This window comes from Littorina saxatilis, linkage group LG5, assembly GCF_037325665.1.
Source record: "Littorina saxatilis isolate snail1 linkage group LG5, US_GU_Lsax_2.0, whole genome shotgun sequence".
NCBI classification, from domain to species: domain Eukaryota; kingdom Metazoa; phylum Mollusca; class Gastropoda; order Littorinimorpha; family Littorinidae; genus Littorina; species Littorina saxatilis.
In genome coordinates this window covers 5331124-5352637 of record NC_090249.1, presented here as the reverse complement: position 1 = coordinate 5352637, position 21514 = coordinate 5331124, and the positions used below count along the sequence as shown (strand labels likewise).

The following is a 21514-nucleotide window of genomic DNA, read 5'->3' as shown; positions in this document are numbered from 1 at the left end:
TTGCAGACAGACCAGCATAAAGTGTGACATGTACTGTGTTGCAGACAGACCAGCATAAAGTGTGACATGTACTGTGTTGCAGACAGACCAGCATAAAGTGTGACATGTACTGTGTTGCAGACAGACCAGCATAAAGTGTGACATGTTCTGTGTTGCAGATAGACCAGCATAAAGTGACATGTACTGTGTTGCAGACAGACCAGCATAAAGTGTGACATGTTCTGTGTTGCAGACAGACCAGCATAAAGTGACATGTACTGTGTTGCAGACAGACCAGCATAAAGTGTGACATGTACTGTGTTGCAGACAGACCAGCATAAAGTGTGACATGTACTGTGTTGCAGACAGACCAGCATAAAGTGTGACATGTACTGTGTTGCAGACAGACCAGCATAAAGTGTGACATGTTCTGTGTTGCAGATAGACCAGCATAAAGTGACATGTACTGTGTTGCAGACAGACCAGCATAAAGTGACATGTACTGTGTTGCAGACAGACCAGCATAAAGTGACATGTACTGTGTTGCAGACAGACCAGCATAAAGTGACATGTACTGTGTTGCAGACAGACCAGCATAAAGTGACATGTACTGTGTTGCAGACAGACCAGCATAAAGTGACATGTACTGTGTTGCAGACAGACCAGCATGAAGTGACATGTACTGTGTTGCAGACAGACCCGCATAAAGTGTGACATGTTCTGTGTTGCAGACAGACCAGCATAAAGTGACATGTACTGTGTTGCAGACAGACCAGCATAAAGTGTGACATGTACTGTGTTGCAGACAGACCAGCATAAAGTGACATGTACTGTGTTGCAGACAGACCAGCATAAAGTGTGACATGTACTGTGTTGCAGACAGACCAGCATAAAGTGACATGTACTGTGTTGCAGACAGACCAGCATAAAGTGTGACATGTACTGTGTTGCAGACAGACCAGCATAAAGTGTGACATGTTCTGTGTTGCAGACAGACCAGCATAAAGTGACATGTACTGTGTTGCAGACAGACCAGCATGAAGTGTGACATGTACTGTGTTGCAGACAGACCAGCATAAAGTGTGACATGTACTGTGTTGCAGACAGACCAGCATAAAGTGTGACATGTTCTGTGTTGCAGATAGACCCCATCCCGACGTGGCGCTTGACATGGATGTGGACGAGCTGGAGAGTGTGTATGGAAGTACTCGCCTTCGTAAAGAAGTCCTCAACAAGACACTACAGCCACATCAGATTGTGCTGGAAGAGTTCAAGCTAGGTGGGTGGGTGGGGGAGATGGAGAAATTAGGGAGGGAGGGAGAGTGTGTATGGAAGTGCTCGCCTTCGTAAAGAAGTCCTCAACAAGACACTACAGCCACATCAGATTGTGCAGGAAGAGTTCAAGCTAGGTGGGTGGGTGGGGGAGATGGAGAAATTAGGGAGGGAGGGAGAGTGTGTATGGAAGTGCTCGCCTTCGTAAAGAAGTCCTCAACAAGACACTACAGCCACATCAGATTGTGCAGGAAGAGTTCAAGCAAGGTGGGAGTATGGGGGGGGGGGGGGGGGGAGATTGTGTATTTGAAGTGCTCGCCTGTGTAAAGCCGCTATCACAAGGACACTCCAGCCAAATCAGATTGTGCTCGAGGAGTTCAAGTGGAAGAGTGGGGAAGGGAGATATGCATGTTAGTGTGTGTTTGTGAGTGCATTCTTCACACGTGTGGGTTAATCACCCATATGTATGTTATGCACACACAAACACTACCACCCATATGTGTGTGTGTGTGTGTGTGTGTGTGTGTTTGTGTAGACTTTGAACGGGCTTACTAATGCACAAAGTAAAATCATCGGGAGTTTGATGTAGTAAGGAAATGCACCTCCCATCATTTTCATCGACAGGTTATTGATAGACACCAGCATGCTTGGTAAGCCTACCGGTCGACGATTACTGCGTACTGTGATGCTGTCAGCAGTTTTAAACTTGAAAACACATAAAAAGAAGAGAAAATTGTATTAATTCAGAGTGAATGTTTGTTCTGAAGGAGCGAAAGCTAAAAACAATACAGGTGACCAAACGCCCCCCTTTCTTTCAGGTGCGGGAAACTTTGGGTCGGTGATGAAAGGTGTGTGCAAGGTGAACAAGCAAGACATACCTGTGGCCGTCAAGACGCTGAAAGCGGTGGACCTGCAGCCAGGAATTCAGGTACGTCACTCTCACGATTTCTCAGCACCACTCCTTTTTTTTCTGTCACTGTTGAAGAGATATGAAGAAGGAACAGGCTTTCTCTTGTAAGCAATTGGTCTCACCATCTCAGGTCAGGCCAGACGTTCACATGGGATAAGACCCTGACTGCAAGCTTTCTGTCCAAAGTTGCATTTGTTCTTTTTTTTAAATTTTTTTAATGAATTGATTTCTTAGCTAATATGTGCGATGGATGGACTTTGCCTTCAACTATGTCTCCCCAAATAGGTACTGAGATTTTGCTTCTGTTCATTTTCACTTCTTTATTGTCCCATTGTTGGGAAATTTGGGTCGCTGCCTCTCGGTAGAAAGCTAACAGCAACAGAGTCGCACTACTCGTGTGTGGGCGTGTTTAGGTGTAATCAGCCATCTTTACACCCCCGGTATAGGGGTGTGTATAGGTTTCGGTCGATGTGTTTGTTTGTTTGTTTGTTTGTTTGTGTGTTTGTGTTCGCATATAGATCTCAAGAATGAACGGACCGATCGTCACCAAACTTGGTGAACAGGTTCTATACATTCCTGAGACGGTCCTTACAAAAATTGGGACCAGTCAAACACACGGTTAGGGAGTTATTGGTGGATTAAAATTATACAAGGATTTATAGAGGGACATCTTAATGGTCAAAGGGAAATAACCATTCTCACTCAGTCACTGCCACCAACTGAGAAGGTTATTTCCCTTTGACGGGGGTGTTTTTCCTACCTCGGAGGAATTTCTTGTTTTGGAAGGGTTTTAGTGATAAATATTTGCAATGAAAGGCTTTTTTATGGTAATGAATTCATCAGATTTGTTTGTTTTTTGTATGATGTTGAAGTAATTTTTCTTTGCCTTTTTCAGTCGGAGTTGATGAAAGAGGCGGAAGTGATGAAGACAATGAACCATAAGCATATTGTGCGCATGATAGGTAAGACTAACAGTGGAATTTCTATCTTTAATAGTCTCTACTGATTGTAAGCACTGTTATTCGTATTCTGCAGAGGTGTGTACCACTGAGTAATTTCTTTGTTACATTTGTAAATGTGAGTCATGACATCTGTAGGAATTTCTGTTCTATCATCTGTAGTTCTTCCTTCTGTTCTATCATCTGTAGTTCTTCCTTCTGTTCTATCATCTGTCTTCTTCCTTCTGTTCTATCATCTGTAGTTCTTCCTTCTGTTCTATCATCTGTCTTCTTCTTTTTTCTGCTTTGTTTTGTTTTAAATATACCGGACGAAGACCCCAGGGTCGAAAATTGTTGTAAATTGTACCTTCGTTCTCTTCGTTCACTGGTGAGAACAGTATTTTTGTGTCAATGGCATACGTAAAACACGCACACACTCAAACTGGAATATATTGTTTTTCTTGTTCCTTCTTTCTAGTAACATTTTTTCCTTTCTCTCCGTGATAAATGATTTAAATTTGATTTCTCATGAGTCTTACAAAGGAATCTGTCAGCGCGTTTTGCTTCTTCATCATTTAGTTAACATCTATTTTTCCAGGCATCTGTGAGGCAGGGACTGTGATGTTAGTACTGGAACTTGCCAAGCTCGGTCCGCTCAACAAGTACTTACGTAAAAACAAGGATCTGCCGCTGTGGAACATTTTGGAACTGATGTGGCAGGTACAGACATTGTGTTTAGTGGGGGGGGGTTGGCAAAATGTCAAAACAAATTTCCAATCGCCAGAAAGTTTGTCACCATTTTTTTGCCAGATGCAAATAAACTTGTATAATTGTTAATTGACAAGCTGGAAATCAGGAAAGCAAAAGTTTTAACAGATTTTTCTTTTGTTTGGAAGGCCTGCATGATGTGGTAAGCCAATATGACGTTGGACACATATTGTAACTGTGTGTGTAAATAAATCAGCTCTGTGTGTGTTAGTCAGCTCTCTAACTGTGTCAGATTTTATAGTTTGGTCAAAAATGCAAATAACACATAACGTGAACAACACCTGTGCAGGTCGCGCAGGGCATGGAATACCTGGAGAACTTGAACTTCGTGCACCGCGACCTAGCCGCCCGCAACATCCTGCTGTGTGACCAGCACTTTGCTAAGATCTCTGACTTTGGCATGTCCAAGACATTAGCCAGGGAGAACAGTTACTATGTGGTAAGTTTAGATAACAAAGGCAAGCAAGAGAACAAAGTATAGAGCTTTGTGAAACCTGTCTCCTGGCCGAGTTTGATAAAGAAGACTCTCAGCCGCTTACTGTGCAGTGGTCAGTATCCACTTGGAGATATTTGATTGTCTCAGTTTTACCTCTCTGTTCCTAACTGCGCATGTATGACTGAAAATGCCCTTGTAGCCCCTATTGTGGAAAGTCTTGACCGACGGCCATGTTAAACCTTTTTTGTCAGATTTTGATTTCTCTGTTACATCTGACAGACGCATTGCTTTCTTGCAACCGCTATTGTGATTCACCATAGCAAGTATTGCTTGCTGCTAAATTAAGAGTCAATACCAGTTCTCACACTCCTAATACTGTTCAATAAATACACTGAGTTTGTTGTGACAGGCGCAACAAGCCGGCAAGTGGCCGCTGAAATGGTACGCCCCCGAGAGCATCCATTACTGGAAGTTTGACTCCAAGTCTGACGTGTGGAGTTTTGGCATCACGCTGTGGGAGGCTGCATCGTATGGGGCTAAACCATACCATGTGAGTATGTTGGGGTCTGCAGTTTTTTTTATAAGTGATTAAGGTGGAGGTTAAGTCAACTATAAATATGTACGAAAGTCACAGTTTTCATTTACATCGTTCCTTAACCAATTCTCTTGATTTTGGTACCGTTGTACGTGTTCCTAAGACTCTGCTCTTTCCTTTGATATAAAGCTGACTGCGTATAACGTGCTGATCAAACACAAAATAGTCCCTAATGAATGAAGTAATTAGTTTTTTTTCTCCCATTTAGGTACATACTGTGATTAATTGGAACCTAGCAGTGAGAAGGGTATCACCACAACAGTTGGTTTACATCCTTGAATCGGTGTTCGCATGTTTGGTTTTGATTATCTGCTAGAAGAAGTATATATCAGCAAAATATTAATTATGGCCGCCATTTGCATTTCATATTTTCCAAAATGTCTTTCTCTACTCACTTATATCTACCAGCAATTGAAAACTGTGACTTTGGTACATATTAACACTTTCTACCCCACCTATGTCGACCAAGTTGTTTTTACCCGAGACCAGCTGTGCTGCAGCAGGTCACTCAGAATTGTAGTAACTGTGTAGTAACTGTGTATCAACATGCTGAAATGCAGGTGTGAGATCGATGTTACAGGAAGCGACTGAAGTGACTGTGTGTAAGGATATATCCGTACCAGGTCAGATAGAGCCATATGAGTGGGTACGGATATATCCGTACCTGGGAGACGATGAGTTAAGTGAGTGTGATCTTTCGTTGATACCAGGTTTCCTCAGATAGAAAATGTTTCAGAAAATATAAGGGTCATTGTCCAGGTTTGAAACATCTGGGAACTTCAGAAATTCTTCTGAGCAGAACATTTCTTTTCTTTTCTTTTATCTATGCATGTGTATTTTATAATCGGTGATAGGCAGGTGAGATGGGTTGAAACAAGTTTTCCATGTTAATGAACAATAAAGTGTCGTTATTGTTATTGTTATTGTTTATTTGCTTATTTATTTATTCTGGTTGTTGGTGGCAGAGAATGAAATGTCAGGAGGTGATAGACTTCATCCAGAAAGGCAACCGCCTGCAAAAACCCATCGGCTGTTCTGACGAGGTCTACAATAGCATGCTGCAGTGCTGGACTGAGAAGTAAGTGTGTGTGTCTGTGTGTGTGTGTGTGTGTGTGTGTGTGTGTGTGTGTGTGTGTGTGTGTGTGTGTGTGTGTGTGTGTGTTCAAAAACCCACCGGTTCTGATACGGTCTAGTGTTATGTTGCAGTGCTGGACTGAGAGTTAATTATCTCTGTGTGTGTGTGTGTGTGTGTGTGTGTGTGTGTGTACAAAAACCAATTGGCTGGACTGAGAGGTAATTGTGTTTGTGTGTGTGTGTGTGTGCGTGCATGTGTAGCATGTGTGCATGCGTGTGTATGTTACTAGAGAAGGTTAACAGCTGTGCTTTGAAAATTGCATACTTTTCCATGAAAATTGTTGTTCCATAAAATGTATATTTTTCTTCTACTTTCAGTCGCGACAGGCGTCCAACATTCAAGAAACTGGTCCCCATCATGAAAAACCTCTACAAAAGTCTCAAGGATTCTAACATCTAACCAAAGTGTCAAAGCTGTTTTGTTCTGGACTGTACTTTTCATCATCCTGCTGTGTCATTCTAAATCCCAATGAAGGTTGACAAAGACCATGATTTTATACACCGGTGCATATGAACCTGCAACCCTCCAGTCTGGGTGCATCCAGACCTGTGTTTTCATTAAGGTGCTGGTGAACTTTATTCAATGTACAAGAAATCAGGTGAATGAAAGATACCTTCCTTCCATCATACATAATCATGTTTACCACCGCAGATTTCGGCAGGCTTTTTCACACATTAAAAGCATCCTTCTTCTTGGTCACATACTGCAGGCATGGGAATTGTCCGCCGAAATTTTTTTTTTTTTCCGCCGAAAAAGCAAAAGTATTCGCTGAAAAAATGAATGAGAGAGGCCAAAATGGTTCTACAAACTGAATTTGATGGCAAACTTGGAGCTCAGATGACACCAAATTGCACCATTTGGGTTCTTTGGAGAGAAAATATTCCGGGCGGGCATGCCTAGTAAGGCTAGGTGCTTCGCGCCGTCGACTTTGCTATTACTTAGATATTTTCAGCCTTTTTGACTTTTTTCAATTCCCATGCCTGATACTGAAATTTAACAGCCTAGCCGCTTTCTGTGTAGAGGGAATAAGATTTCAGCTGAAATGATTTGGAAAATTGATAATAGCGTCAGCTGTAAAATTTATTCAGACAAAAATGAGAAAAATGGCACTCTGCACGCACACACACACATGCACACACATACGTACACACACACACGTGTGTAATTGTGTCCCAGTGAGAAGGTGTCAGGATCTTGTGTAAAAGAGTGGGACCTTTGATTGTGTACAGGAGAGCGAAAGCGCCTTTACACGCAAGAGATGACACTGATTGTTCTCTGAGACAGAGAGCAGAGCGACAGAATGTGCTATATGTGTAGTAGCTGATAAATGTTCTCTCAGAGAACAGAACAACATATGGTGCTATATTAGCTGATGCCAGTTTGATAGTCTTCCATTGCCAGCGTGGATGCAACAAATCTTACTATGCAAAATATGTGAATGGATGCATAATATATATTTTTGAAATGATCTACCCTTGTTATGCTCATGCTTAGTATAGATACTGCTTGAAAGGAGAGTTTTATTCTTAAGTAGAATTGAGTACATTTGTGTTGTTGCCGCTGTTGGTGGTTCTTATTTTTTCTCCAGGGAGAGGTCTTCTTCTTTAGCGTTAGTGGGCTGAAACTCCCACGTACACTCGTGTTTTTTGCACGAGTGGAATTTTACGTGTGTGACCGTTTTTACCCCGCCATTTAGGCAGCCATACACCGTTTTCGGAGGAAGCATGCTGGGTATTTTCGTGTTTCTATAACCCACCGAACTCTGACATGGATTACAGGATCTTTTTCGTGCGCACTTGGTCTTGTGCTTGCGTGTACTCACGGGGGTGTTCGGACACCGAGGAGAGTCGGCACACAAAGTTGACTCTGAGAAATAAATCTCGCGCCGAACGTGGGGACGAACTCACGCTGACAGCGGCCAACTGGATACAAATCCAGCGCGCTACCGACTGAGCTACATCCCCGCCCCCCAGGGAGAGGTGAAGTTGAATGTTTGTGATGAACTGATGCTAGTACAGGTAGTACGTATAGTCTGTGTTGCTAAATTTGAAGTGAAAAATCAAAGAGTGTCTTTACACATGTGGTGGAAACTATGATTAACTTACGCTGCTACCCTCAATTTGTATGTGGTGTTAGTTTTTGGTGAGCAAATTTAATTGTTTTAGTGAATGGCTTCTTGTCCACTTTGATTTATTGTTTTGCACATTGTTGAAAAAGATTAACAAATCGTGAACAATTAACTGAGAAAACATGCACATACGCAGAGAAGTAAAAACAAAAGAGCTACACTGATCCTGAAAAATAAACTTGTAGCATAAAGTGCATGAGTTCTTAGCTCACATTCATCCCACTCAGGATCACGGTTTCTGTATCAGCGTGAAGTGTGATAAATCATGAGTGATCTGATCTGAGCTGGTGTCTGAAAATTATAAAGTGTGACATTATGCAAACAAGGTGTTTTAATGTGCCGTTATTTCAGCTTGCATTTTTAGCAAAAGAGCAGAGATAATTGTTTTAAATCGATCGTGCTGTTTTATGATAGTTTCACTTGCTATGGAAATTCTTCTGTACGCAAGGTGTTACCTGTAGATTTTGTTCTCCATGTGCTGTATTATTGCGTTAGTGTAAATATACAATGATTACTATCTTTCTTTCTTTTTTTTCTTCTCAAACAGCCAAAGGTTTACAATCATAATCTTGAAATACTTGATGGAACATTCCTTTTGTTTTTCACCCAGAGATATATACTGGGTAACCAACAGGATTTGACAGAAAGTGTGTGTGTGTGTGTGTGTGTGTGTGTGTGTGTGTGTGTGTGTGTGTGTGTGTGTGTGTGTGTGTGTGTTTGTGAGTGTGTGTGTGTGTGTGTGTGTGTGTGTGTTTGTGAGTGTGAATGTGTGTGTGAGTGTGTGTGTGTGAGTGAGTGTGTGTGTGTGTGTTCTTTCTGTTGCCTTTACAGTGGAACCATGCACGTTCATATGAAGTGTAAAACAACACAATACAATGGAACCCCCATTTTAAGACCTAAACAAAATCTTGAGAAACACAGGTCTTAAAAAAAGAAGGGAGTCTTAAAATGGGGGTACATTTACAGAGGCTATCAACACAAATTTTTTTATTTTATTTTTTTATTGTCCCATTGCTGGGAAATTCGGGTCGCTTCCTCCCAGTGGAAAGCTAGCAGCAACGGAGTCGCGCTACCCAGGTGTCTGCGTGTTTAGGTGTATTCAGCCACCTGCACTTATGGCAGAATGACCAAGGTCTTTTACGTGCCATTGTGATGACACGGGGGTGGGACATGGCTTCCGTCTCTGGGTCTGCACATAAAGTTGACCCGTGTCCGTCCCGGCCCGAATTCGAACCTGCGACCTTCCGATCACAAGTCCAGTGCTCTACCAACTGAGCTACCGGGCCACAACAGAGATTTAAAAGGGAAGGAATCTGGATTTTTTGGGGGGGGTTGGGGGGGGGGGGGGGGAGGTTCTATTACGGAAAGGTTTTACTGTAGTTTGGTTTTCTCCTTTTAGAATTCTGCATGGACAGAGCGACAATAAATTTACGAAGCAAGTATTTAAGTACATTTGTATGTAATGGTTTGTATTTATCATGATTTGAATACCCTAGTTTATCTTGGACCCCCCGCGGGTTAGGGGGAAGAATTTACCCGATGCTCCCCAGCATGTCGTAAGAGGCGACTAACGGATTCTGTTTCTCTGTTTACCCTTGTTAAGTGTTTCTTGTATAGAATATAGCCCCTGGAGCAAATTTTTGATTAGTGCTTTTGTGAACAAGAAACAATTGACAAGTGGCTTTATCCCATCTCCCCCCTTTCCCCGTCACGATATAACCTTCGTACCCCCGGCGGGTTAGGGGGAGACCCATATTGGTTGGGACGAGAAAGAATTTACTCGATGCTCCCCAGCATGTCGTAAGAGGCGACTGACGGATTCTGTTTCTCCTTTTACCCTTGTTAAGTGTTTCTTGTATAGAATATAGTCAATTTTTGTAAAGATTTAGTCAAGCAGTATGTAAGAAATGTTAAGTCCTTTGTACTGGAAACTTGCATTCTCCCAGTAAGGTAATATATTGTACTATGTTGCAAGCCCCTGGAGCAAATTTTTGATTAGTGCTTTTGTGAACAAGAAACAATTGACAAGAGGCTTTATCCCATCTCCCCCCTTTCCCCGTCGCGATATAACCGTCGTGGTTCAAAACGACGTTAAACACCAAATAAAGAAAGAAATAAAGAAAGTTTATCTTAGAAGAGTTCAAAAATTCTACATGTATGTAAAACTTTCTGTGTTTTACGTATACAGCCCATTTCTTATGGGTGTCTCCCTGCACGTGTTCTGTGTGCGATATATCCTCTCCTACAGGTATGCGTTCTTTGCAGATATTGTATTAAGTGTTCTGCATGTGCAAAAACTGCCTAGAATGACTAGATACTCAGCTTAACTTTTAACCAGATGACTGTTTATGTCTTTTCTTACTCTATCTGTGAGATTTATTTGCCTTGACTCTGTGTGATGGTGAAACTTTATTTACAGAGAACTCTGTCTTTTTGTATTTATACAATGGAACCCCCTTTTAAACCCTAAAAAAATATAAAATCATCAAGTCTTAATAAAAAAAAAAGGAGTGAGTCTTAAAATGGGGGTAAATTTACAGAAGTTATGAACAGGAAGTCTGAAAATAACAAGGTCTTAAAAGGGAGGGGGTCTGAAATGGGGGGGGGGGGGTGTCTTAAAAGGGGGTTCCAGTGTAGTTTTTGTTTGCTTTAACTAGCTTACACTAGTACTGTGATACTGGAGCATAATAACTGCATTCCTGATTGACTTTCTACCTGTTTTTTGTTAATGGAAAGCTGCTGTGAGAAACTTTTAAACAAGAACAAGAATTTAATACATCACATAGCATATGTCAAACCATTGGGGGGGGGGGGGGGGGTGTTCAGGTGGGTAGCATTTGTACACTCAGGCACTCCCCAGAATGTATTGACCGTTCTTGAAATACATATTTCATCTAAAAATTTGTTTCATCATCAGCAATATTAATTAATATGCTTGGGGATGTGCCATGCCATCGATCTGAGATTCAGAACATTCTCTTTTCTGCATTATTTATTAAATAAAGGTCTCAGAATCTTATCTACCAGAGTTTTGTGTGTGTGTTTGTCAGTATGGATATGTGTCAGTGTGTGTGTGTGTGTGTGTGTGAAAATCTGCAAATAACTTCACCCGTATTATGATGATTCATGAATAAACTTGTTTTTTGTTTGGTCACACTCACACAACGTCCTCCAATTTTTTTTCTCTCTCTATCTCCCCTATCTTTTTCTTTTTACTAGCTTTTGGTTCAGGTCTTTTTATTAACAGTTTTTTGTTTGTTTGATTCTTTGGTATATGAGTATTATGATACATCCTACAGCATTGTTTACATTATGAAAAATAACATTTCTAATAAGGACAAAAAATGTGTAGACGCAATGATCTGTCTGATTGGCTTGATACGTGTACATGCATCTCCATGCCAGCAGGCTCACCTGTTCTTGAATTTGTGTGTGTCTGCATTTAGTTTTTGTGTAACAAAGAACTTCGTTGCAATACACACGGCAGCCAAACACAAACGAAAGTACGCAGCGAAGGGAGACCACTCACTTGCTATTTATTCTTATTAACGTTGTAAGCAGTGTTATATTTTGCAACGTTGTTATGGACGTGAGTGCAAATTACTTCCTGCTGAAAACTTTTGTTTGTCGTCTTCGCTCGACTCGAAAGTAAGTTCACAACTTGTCTTCAATTGTCTCGATACCAGTATAAGTGTGTAAGAGTGATGCCTGTAAGTGCTGTCGTTCTGTCTGTGCAGTGGCATATTTGTAAATATTGTAGAAACGAGGATATTGTGTGAAATATAGACACGCACTGGGCCCTGGGGGCCAACTTGAATGGGAATAATTTGACTACGCTCAGCTGTGCACTGTGTACATTTGGCATTTCGTAAATTGTGTTCTTGTGACATACACGGGTTGAGGACTTCCTGTTTGTCTGCCTGCATCTGTTTGAAGCCTGGCGTAAGTGCGGACTTTGAAAGGAGTTGAAATTAGTTTAACCGTTTCTTGCATTACATTTGCAGGGTTTAGCCACAGGCGGAAGGTATCGTCCACTGGACTACTACTATCACAGAAAGACTTTCTGTGATAGTAGTAGTCCAGTGGACGATACCTTCCGCCTGTGGTTTAGCCTGGAAGAAAAAGACAATGGGACATTTGTCCCCCTCAACCAAATTCTGATGGGACATTACATAGTCGAAGGCAAAACGCACAAAGCAGGCCAGGCGGTTTGAAAATGCTTTTGTCGAAAGATGCAAAATAGTGCTATTTAGTGCCATATATGATGATATGAGAATTTGCCAGTGTATCCGGTTAGTGTGTGTGTATGTGTGTTTGTCTGTGTTTTGATAGATATCGCTTCTGTTGACAGTTTCCACAGAGGTAATCACGCAAGCACAGATAGTTCGCAGAATTGGTTGAATACTAATGAATTACATTTTAAAAGCTAATCACATTGCATTTTACAAACTCGCGAGTTGCTCTGCTTGGCGCGCGATTTTGCCTTGCTCATACCAAACATTGTACTCCCGTGAAAAGTGTGCATGGGGTGACGCAGTGGTACGTAATCTCAGTGCGCCCTTTGACGCACTGAAGGCATCCAATGGGACATTTTGAGATGCTATGTGCCAATGGCGCAAGGCGCACTAGTAAATGAAACCCTGCATTTGTAAGTGTGGGGTAATACTAAAACTAATATCCATTGTAAGTTTAACTTACCTTGTGTCAATGTGTGGCTTGAATATGAAAGCAAATCATATTCATGAAATGGTCCAGTGTGAAATAGACCCTATCAATATTCAGTAATGACTACTGTTGAACTTTAGCTGTTAACGTTTGATGAAAATCAATCCGACATACATATTCGGTATTGACTTCCGCCATCTCTTTTTTGGCGTGTATACTTGCAAGGCTGGCAATAATGTACACAGTGCTCACATAGTATACAACCATTTCTACACACTCCAAGTGTGTTCCATACTCCTACAATTAACTGCTGTGCAGCATACGTTTTGTGTGTGTGCTTGTGTGTGTTAGTCCCAAGCGTACCTTGATTCTCTGAATCCAAAGTTCATTGCGTCCCTTCGCAAAATGGCGTAGTATGAGTGTTGACGTGGTTGTCTGGTCTTTTATGTACACTCCGAAAACGTAATCAACATTAAAGTAAAGGCTGTGCAGCATCAGATTGTTTTTGTTTTTTGTACTTTGATGATCAACTGATCTGCGTTCCTATCGCAAAGAGGCTTTCAATGGCAAATTTGCCCGCGACCAGAAGTTGACGTCGGCCTGTATAGCAGGGGCAGAATCGTGTATACACTCTGAGTGCGTATAGCCAGTGCGTTTTCAGAACCTGCCCTTGTAAGCATAACAAGTCATTTTAGATACCTTTGAAGTCACGGAAGGAACTGCACGGATGCATTTTGTTTACATGTATTTTACTATGAAAATGTCACCAAAACTGCCATTGATCAATATTACGATTGCGGGGAGGCAACTCTATTACATTTGCATTTTCTCATCATTTTGGTCGATCAAATTTCTTTTTTTTTGAGAGTCCTTTGTACTGGAAACTTGCATTCTCCCAGAAAGGTAATGTATTGTACTACGTTGCAAGCCCCTGGAGCAATTTTTTGGTTAGTGCTTTTGTGAACAAGAAACAATTAACAAGTGGCTCTATCCCATCTCCGCCCCCCCCCCCCCCCCCCCCTTTCCCCGTCGCGATATAACCTTCGTGGTTGAAAACGACGTTAAACACCAAATAAAGAAAGAAAGAAAGAAAGTCTGGAGTCGGTTCTAAATCTGTCGCTCTCTGTTCAACGAGAAAAAGCGAAGCAACCGAAACGCATGTTCAACATGGTTTATCTTGTGAGATTGTTGTGTGTCAAAGGCATTTGACCTGTGAATATTCATCACGTCAGGTGTGTTACTCTGATTGGCTGAATCAGGTCACGAGAATTCTTTGACTGTCAGGCATAATCAGGTAGAAGCGCTCAAGTTCCCATTGCGGCTGTTCTGTCTAATTCGCGGGGTTGCTTCGAAATTTCTTTTGGTCGAATTAAACGGTAATAAAACCGTTATTTCTAATATGCTGACTGTTAGCAAATGATAACAGACATGTCTCACAAACGATATCAGCATTCGCCTAAAAGGCTCATGCTTGATATCTTTTTTCTCGACATGTCTTGTTATCATTTGCTAACAGTCAGCATATTAGAAATAACTCATAATTATTGAAGACTACCTCCTTATTCCTTATAAGACTTGATTTTCTCAGATTTCTGGAAATCTTAAAAACAGGGGGGGGGGGGGGGGGGGTCAGGGGTGTGTGTTCCACTGTACCACCATAGTCATGTACCCCTTGACAAGTTGTGCAGTGAGGGAGATAACCAGACTGTCTAGTGCTGTGTGTTGTACATTTCACGCTTCAGATCATATTTTGACATTAGTGGGATCAGGGGGGTCTGTATGTTGACAAATGAAAAGTAATTGACAAAAGTTGTGTGGACCCTGTCTGAAAGGTGTGTGGACCCTGTCTGAAAGGTGTGTGGACCCTGTCTGAAAGGTGTGTGGACCCTGTCTGAAAGGTGTGTGTACCCTGTCTGAAAGGTGTGTGGACCCTGTCTGAAAGTTGTGTGGACCCTGTCTGAAAGGTGTGTGGACCCTGTCTGAAAGTTGTGTGGACCCTGTCTGAAAGTTGTGTGGACCCTGTCTGAAAGGTGTGTGGACCCTGTCTGAAAGGTGTGTGGACCCTGTCTGAAAGGTGTGTGGACCCTGTCTGAAAGGTGTGTGGACCCTGTCTGAAAGGTGTGTGGACCCTGTCTGAAAGGTGTGTGGACCCTGTCTGAAAGGTGTGTGGACCCTGTCTGAAAGGTGTGTGGACCCTGTCTGAAAGGTGTGTGGACCCTGTCTGAAAGGTGTGTGGACCCTGTCTGAAAGTTGTGTGGACCCTGTCTGAAAGGTGTGTGTCTGAAAGGTGTGTGGACCCTGTCTGAAAGGTGTGTGGACCCTGTCTGAAAGGTGTGTGGACCCTGTCTGAAAGGTGTGTGGACCCTGTCTGAAAGTTGTGTGGACCCTGTCTGAAAGGTGTGTGGACCCTGTCTGAAAGGTGTGTGGACCCTGTCTGAAAGGTGTGTGTACCCTGTCTGAAAGGTGTGTGGACCCTGTCTGAAAGTTGTGTGGACCCTGTCTGAAAGGTGTGTGGACCCTGTCTGAAAGGTGTGTGGACCCTGTCTGAAAGGTGTGTGGACCCTGTCTGAAAGGTGTGTGGACCCTGTCTGAAAGTTGTGTGGACCCTGTCTGAAAGGTGTGTGGACCCTGTCTGAAAGGTGTGTGGACCCTGTCTGAAAGGTGTGTGGACCCTGTCTGAAAGGTGTGTGGACCCTGTCTGAAAGTTGTGTGGACCCTGTCTGAAAGGTGTGTGGACCCTGTCTGAAAGTTGTGTGGACCCTGTCTGAAAGGTGTGTGGACCCTGTCTGAAAGGTGTTTTTTAAGGTTGAGTGTCACTGTCAAAGATAGGCATTTTAAGTGGCAGAACACTACCAGTGCTATACTCTTCTGTTTGCTCAGTGTGTTCTTTTTACTGAGTTGTGGTAGATAATGGTTGGTAAGGCCAAAAAAAAAAGGTCTGTTTACGGTAACATTGGCCCAAAAAATAGGGTCGGTAGGTCGAAAAAAAAATTTCTTTATTTTTCTTTCCAAAAAACCATATTTTTACGTTATTTGGGGTTGTTGTTTTTTTTTTCCCAAATGCCAAAAAAAAGTCTAGGGTCGCGCGAAAAAAATAGGGTCGGTCGGGTTACCGTAAACAGACTATTTTTTTGTTGTTGGCCTAAGTACTTTGAACTTCCTGGTTTTATCAAGCACGTTTTTGTGTGGCAGTGACGTATCTGCTTTGATGCGTGCATACATACATGTACTGTATTTCATATCACTTCGCTTCCTTCTTCCATTTTTATAAAAAAAAGTCTTGCTCAGCCTTGAGTGTTTTCTACTTTATTGGGGATTTTGTCTCAGTCAGGTAAGCAGGAAAAGAACATATGTGTCTCTCAGATTTGATTGATGGTGCACTCCACAAGTCATAAACGACATTGCTGTGTCATGGATATTGCATTATGTTTACAAATGAAAGGGAGATAACTTCAGTTTTAGGTGAAAATATTGTTAATTTAATAAATGTTTTGCAAAGGTTTAGGCCGATTGTTAACCGCTTTTCTTCTGCTTCTCTTCATTTCATTAATGTTGATTGCACTATGCAGACATTGCTGAGTTGTCCTTTGTCAACGTATGCTTATCATGTTGTCTATCAGTTGGCCTGAAGTGCATTGGTTCAAATCTGGGGCAGGAATGTAGCTCGGGTAGCTCACCTGAAACCAGGTTATCGCCAACTCTGAAGTTCTGATGGTGGGGTTCAGCTAGTGACATGGCAAGATAAATGTTGTTTTTCAAGGGTAATGGAGTACGGATACATGATTGCATTTTTACATCCAGCCCTCGTCCTACGAAGGACAAGTACAATACATTACACATACATTCATACACAGCTAAAACCACACGATAATACAGAGACAGTGGGAAATGACAACAAATGCCAAACAAAACAAATGTACAGTACTATTCATGAATGTCACCACAAAGGAGTCACATGCTCATACAATGTATATGTATTCATTTATATTTTCATTGTACAGTCTCTTGACAACCTCTTGATAACAACCACCTGCCCATTGCCACCACCCAAAAGAAACCCTGAAGAGGTTTTTTCCTATGTAATTCATCTTTTCATTACAACCACCTGCCCATTGCCACCACCCGAAAGAAACCCTGAAGAGGTTTTTTCCTATATAATTCACCTTTTCATAACAACCACCTGCCCATTGCCACCACCCAAAAGAAACCCTGAAGAGGTTTTTTCATATGTAATTCATCTTTTCATAACAACCACCTGCCCATTGCCACCACCCGAAAGAAACCCTGAAGAGGTTTTTTCCCAGATATAATTCACCTTTTCATAACAACCACCTGTCCATAAGGATCACTTTTGGTTGGTCCCTTGGGTTGGTTGTTATGGACAGGTGCCACTGTTTATCCCAGCGTCAGCTATCTGTGCAGAGTTTTTTTGGTTTCTATGCATGTATATAGCTATTCTGATGGGCATGTGGGGGAATTCGGGGGCTGTGATTGGATGGTCTCACACATCCCTTTTCCGATCATCAAAGCATAATGCTGCTTAAGTCGGCCATTTTTGCCAATATCCAAAAGCATATTAGCAATAACAAAGACCCATGGTTCCGGTTTCTTCCACGTGTATAAAGTACACGCATACCTCGCCAGGTTTGTTCCTGTGACTAGTCGACAGACGATGCCATTTACTTTGTGTGTGTTTTTGTTGTTGCTTAATGTACATGACATACATTACGTGTAATATCCAGTTCTTTAACAGGCAACAAACCTTGCAAATTTCCAGAAGCTGCAATCTGAAGCGAACTATCTCTGATTCTAGCAGACGATCTCTCCCATGTTTAACACAAAATCAGCAAACTCTCCTGTCACATAGAACGTCCATTGTACAGTGCAATGTTGAAATGAAGTTACCGGTCTGAAACATTTAGTCTTTTCTTCTGAGACAATCCTTGTTCTCTTATCATCTACAGATTTACCACAGTCTTCACCACGCAAATTCCCAACAGAAGTCAGACTTTCGAACATACAATCTACGTAGGCAAGCATGATACGTCATGACGTCATATGATTCCTAGCATATTGACGTAATGCTAAACATCCGGTTATCTCGAGTTTTCTCCGTAATACATGTCCGTGGGTTTTTCAATGTTCGGTTATTTCCGTGGCTTCATGCGAAAAGGGAACCTTCGTCTGCAATCAACGACATGGACCATTCTGGTACTTGTTGCTGACAAAACCATGATTTTAACACAGAATTTAATGTCAGAATAGCTATATAAACGCTATTGTGTTTTCATCGTAGCAATAGGGTCCGATATTTAGACTCGAACAAGTATAATGCGACTTGTCTTCGACTCGTCGGCATTATACTTGTCTCGTCTAAATATCGGGCCCTATTGCTACGCTGAAAACACAATAGCTGTTAATACAGTTTGTTTTTTCGTTCATGGGCTGAAACTCCCACGGCTTTTACGGGTATGACCGTTTTTACCCCGCCATTTAGGCAGCTATACGCCACTTTCGGAGGAAGCATGCTGGGTATTTTCGTGTTTCTATAACCCACCGAACTCTGACATGGATTACAGGATCTTTTTCGTGCGCACTTGGTCTTGTGCTTGCGTGTACACACGGGGGTGTTCGGACACCGAGGAGAGTCTGCACACAAAGTTGACTCTAAGAAATAAATCTCTCGCCGAACGTGGGGACGAACTCACGCTGACAGCGGCCAACTGGATACAAATCCAGCGCGCTACCGACTGAGCTACATCCCCGCCCGTCTTAACTCTTAAAAAGGAGGGAGTCTTAAAATGAGGGTAAGTTTTCAGAGGTTAAATTGGGTGTGGGGGTCTCAATGTTAAAAGGGGGTTCCACTGTAAAAGTTCTTGTCACAAATCTCAGGGCTCGTAAAACGCAAACACATGCTTGTAGGAGGAAAAAATTGTGGACAGTGCATTAACACAATGGCTGTGTTCAATCCTCAGGGATAGCAGCCTGAGTTTCCTTGAGGAAAACCCAATGTGACAGATGACATAGCACGTTGGATAATACAGGCTCAACTTGTTCCTCTTGCAGTCACTGGACATGTGTATTGTTTGTACAGTGTGATAAATAACATAGCACGTTGGATAATACAGACTGAACTTTCTCCTCTTGCAGTCACTGGACATGTGTATTGTTTGTACAGTGTGATAAATAACATAGCACGTTGGATAATACAGGCTCAACTTGTTCCTCTTGCAGTCACTGGACATGTGTATTGTCTGTACAGTGTGATAAATAACATAGCACGTTGGATAATACAGACTCAACTTGTTCCTCTTGCAGTCACTGGACATGTGTATTGTTTGTGCAACCCCCCGCGGGTTAGGGGGAGTCCCATATTGGTTGGGACGAGAAAGAATTTACCCGATGCTACCCAGCATGTCGTAAGAGGCGACTAACGGTTCTGTTTCTCCTTTTACCCTTGTTAAGTGTTTCTTGTATAGAATATAGTCAATGTTTGTAAAGATTTTAGTCAAGCAGTATGTAAGAAATGTTAAGTCCTTTGTACTGGAAACTTGCATTCTCCCAGTAAGGTCATATATTGTACTACGTTGCAAGCCCCTGGAGCAATTTTTTGATTAGTGCTTTTGTGAACAAGAAACAATTAACAAGTGGCTCTATCCCATCTCCCCCCTTTCCCCTATCCCATCTCCCCCCTTTCCCCGTCGCGATATAACCTTGAATGGTTGAAAACGACGTTAAACACCAAATAAAGAAAGAAAGTAAAGAAAGATTGTTTGTGCAGGGGGATCCACATTTTAAGGCGCCTCAGTTTAAAAGTAAGTCTTCTCCCTTTTCAGACCAGACTTTCTGTTCATAACCTCAGTTAATTTACCTATTTTTTAAGACTCCCTCCTTTTTACGACCTGAATTTTTCAGATTTGTGTAGGTCTTAAAACAGAGGTCCGACTGTACCAGTGACAGTATGTGAGTAACATCCCTTGCATCACAGACATTTTTTTAAGGTAAAAAATGTTTGTGTAAAGATAATCTTTAGTCTCATTTCAAATTTGATTTTGGGTTTGCTCTTGTTCACAGAAACTGCTGAAAGAAAGAACACGTCCATAAAAATGACGAGATGGGGAAAGACGGCATTGACTTGACAGAGCCACACTAAGGTGACATCCTGTTTGGCCACAAACCTGCACCAGAGAGGAAGAGAGAGAGAGGGAGTGTGTGAAAAAAGCAAGGCCATGGAAAAACTGAAAAATAGTTTCAAGAACAGACACAGCTCCACCAACAACAGTAACCATGGCAACCAGAGCAGCGTGCGGGCGTCCATACGACCGTCATCGGTGCAGTATTTCTACGGGCGCATCACGCGAGAGGAGGCGGAACAGTTCCTGCAGGAGCGGGGCGGCAAGGAGGGGCTGTTCCTACTGCGGGAAAGCATCAGTCCCATGGGCAACTACGCCATCAGCATCTGCCACGGCACCAGGTCAGTGATAAAGTTTGTTTGTTTTTTATAGTCCTGTGAGGTTACCCTCCTGGAAATTCAGGCTGCTTTCTCATTTGGAAAGCAAGCTGCCACACAGTACTATACGGCGCTACTCATTTTTTTCCTGCATGCGTGTGTTGATGCATGTTTCCAAGCCCAGAGGCTTTCGCTGTAAACTTGGGATCTTTATCGTGCGCGTGCGTGCACACGAGTCTGCACAAAGTTGACTCTGGGAAATAAATCCCTCGCCGACCATAGGAATCGAACCCGAGCCGATTGCAGCTACTGGTTTTGAAGCCAGCGCCGCTACCGACTGAGCTATTTCCCTGCCCCCGATACAGTGGAACCCCTTGTCAAGACCTCCAGAAATAAGAAAAATCAGATCTACAGAGGGAGGGAGTCTTCATGATAAGATACCAATACATGCACAGCTTGGCGGCCACCTGACACTTAATTTATTACTGTTGATACGTTGAAGTCACCGAGACAAACTTCGTTCTCGAAATTCTTTGTCACTTCCTCAAGAGACATGAAGAAGAAGTGACAGAATCTTAACTTGGAGTTTTTTAAACTTTGGTTGGCTTTTGACATCAGAGATTTCACTTCGAGAGAGAGGATTAAATAGAGACGTCTTGATTTGTTTTAATCGCTATTGTATGTCTTTAAAATGGATTGAGGTAAATGTTCAGATATTATGAACAGAAAGCTTGAAAAAGGAGGGTCTTCCAAAGAGGGAATGTCTTGAACCTGGGGGTCATAAAACTAACATGCTGTTGTTAGGGTTGTAGTACTGTGTAATGGCACGGCGCTGTCACCCAGTCAGTGAGCCAACCACATTGCAAATCGGTACAGGGAAGACGGGCGAAGTGGCGCATTGGTAAGACGTCGGCCTCCTAATCGGGAAAACGTGAGTTCGAATCCCGGTCGCTGCCGCCTGGTGGGTTAAGAGTGGATATTTTTCTGATCTCCCAGGTCAACTTATGTGCATACCTGCTAGTGACTTAACCCCCCTTCGTGTGTACACGCAAGCACAAGACCAAGTGCGCACGAAAAAGATCCTGTAATCCATGTTGGAGTTCTGTGGGTTATGAAAACATGAAAATACCCAGCATGCCTACCCAACAAAAGCGGAGTGGAGCTGACTATGCTCTAAGAGTATAGTGTGGGGAACCCAAATGGGCAAACGAGCTCTCACGTCACCAGAATTTCTGTAA

The 21514-nt window shown here is 42.4% G+C and overlaps 2 protein-coding genes across 3 annotated transcripts in view; both read left to right on the top strand.

The window, feature by feature from the left end:
- Positions 1 to 11180, top strand: part of LOC138966152 (tyrosine-protein kinase SYK-like) — a 36571-nt gene extending 25391 nt beyond the window's left edge. For both annotated transcript variants that reach the window (XM_070338272.1, XM_070338273.1), the window contains exons 9-17: positions 1121 to 1258; positions 2070 to 2179; positions 3057 to 3123; positions 3698 to 3819; positions 4157 to 4306; positions 4713 to 4853; positions 5864 to 5976; positions 6351 to 7627; positions 8013 to 11180. In XM_070338272.1, the coding sequence (XP_070194373.1) occupies positions 1121 to 1258; positions 2070 to 2179; positions 3057 to 3123; positions 3698 to 3819; positions 4157 to 4306; positions 4713 to 4853; positions 5864 to 5976; positions 6351 to 6432 (923 nt within the window). In that variant the 3' untranslated portion in view covers positions 6433 to 7627; positions 8013 to 11180. The remainder of the gene's footprint in view (positions 1 to 1120; positions 1259 to 2069; positions 2180 to 3056; positions 3124 to 3697; positions 3820 to 4156; positions 4307 to 4712; positions 4854 to 5863; positions 5977 to 6350; positions 7628 to 8012) is intronic.
- A 574-nt stretch (positions 11181 to 11754) lies between these two features.
- Positions 11755 to 21514, top strand: part of LOC138966150 (tyrosine-protein kinase SYK-like) — a 38075-nt gene continuing 28315 nt past the window's right edge. The window contains exons 1-2 of the mRNA XM_070338264.1: positions 11755 to 11809; positions 19901 to 20300. Coding sequence (XP_070194365.1) covers positions 20056 to 20300 — 245 coding nt within the window. The 5' untranslated portion in view covers positions 11755 to 11809; positions 19901 to 20055. The remainder of the gene's footprint in view (positions 11810 to 19900; positions 20301 to 21514) is intronic.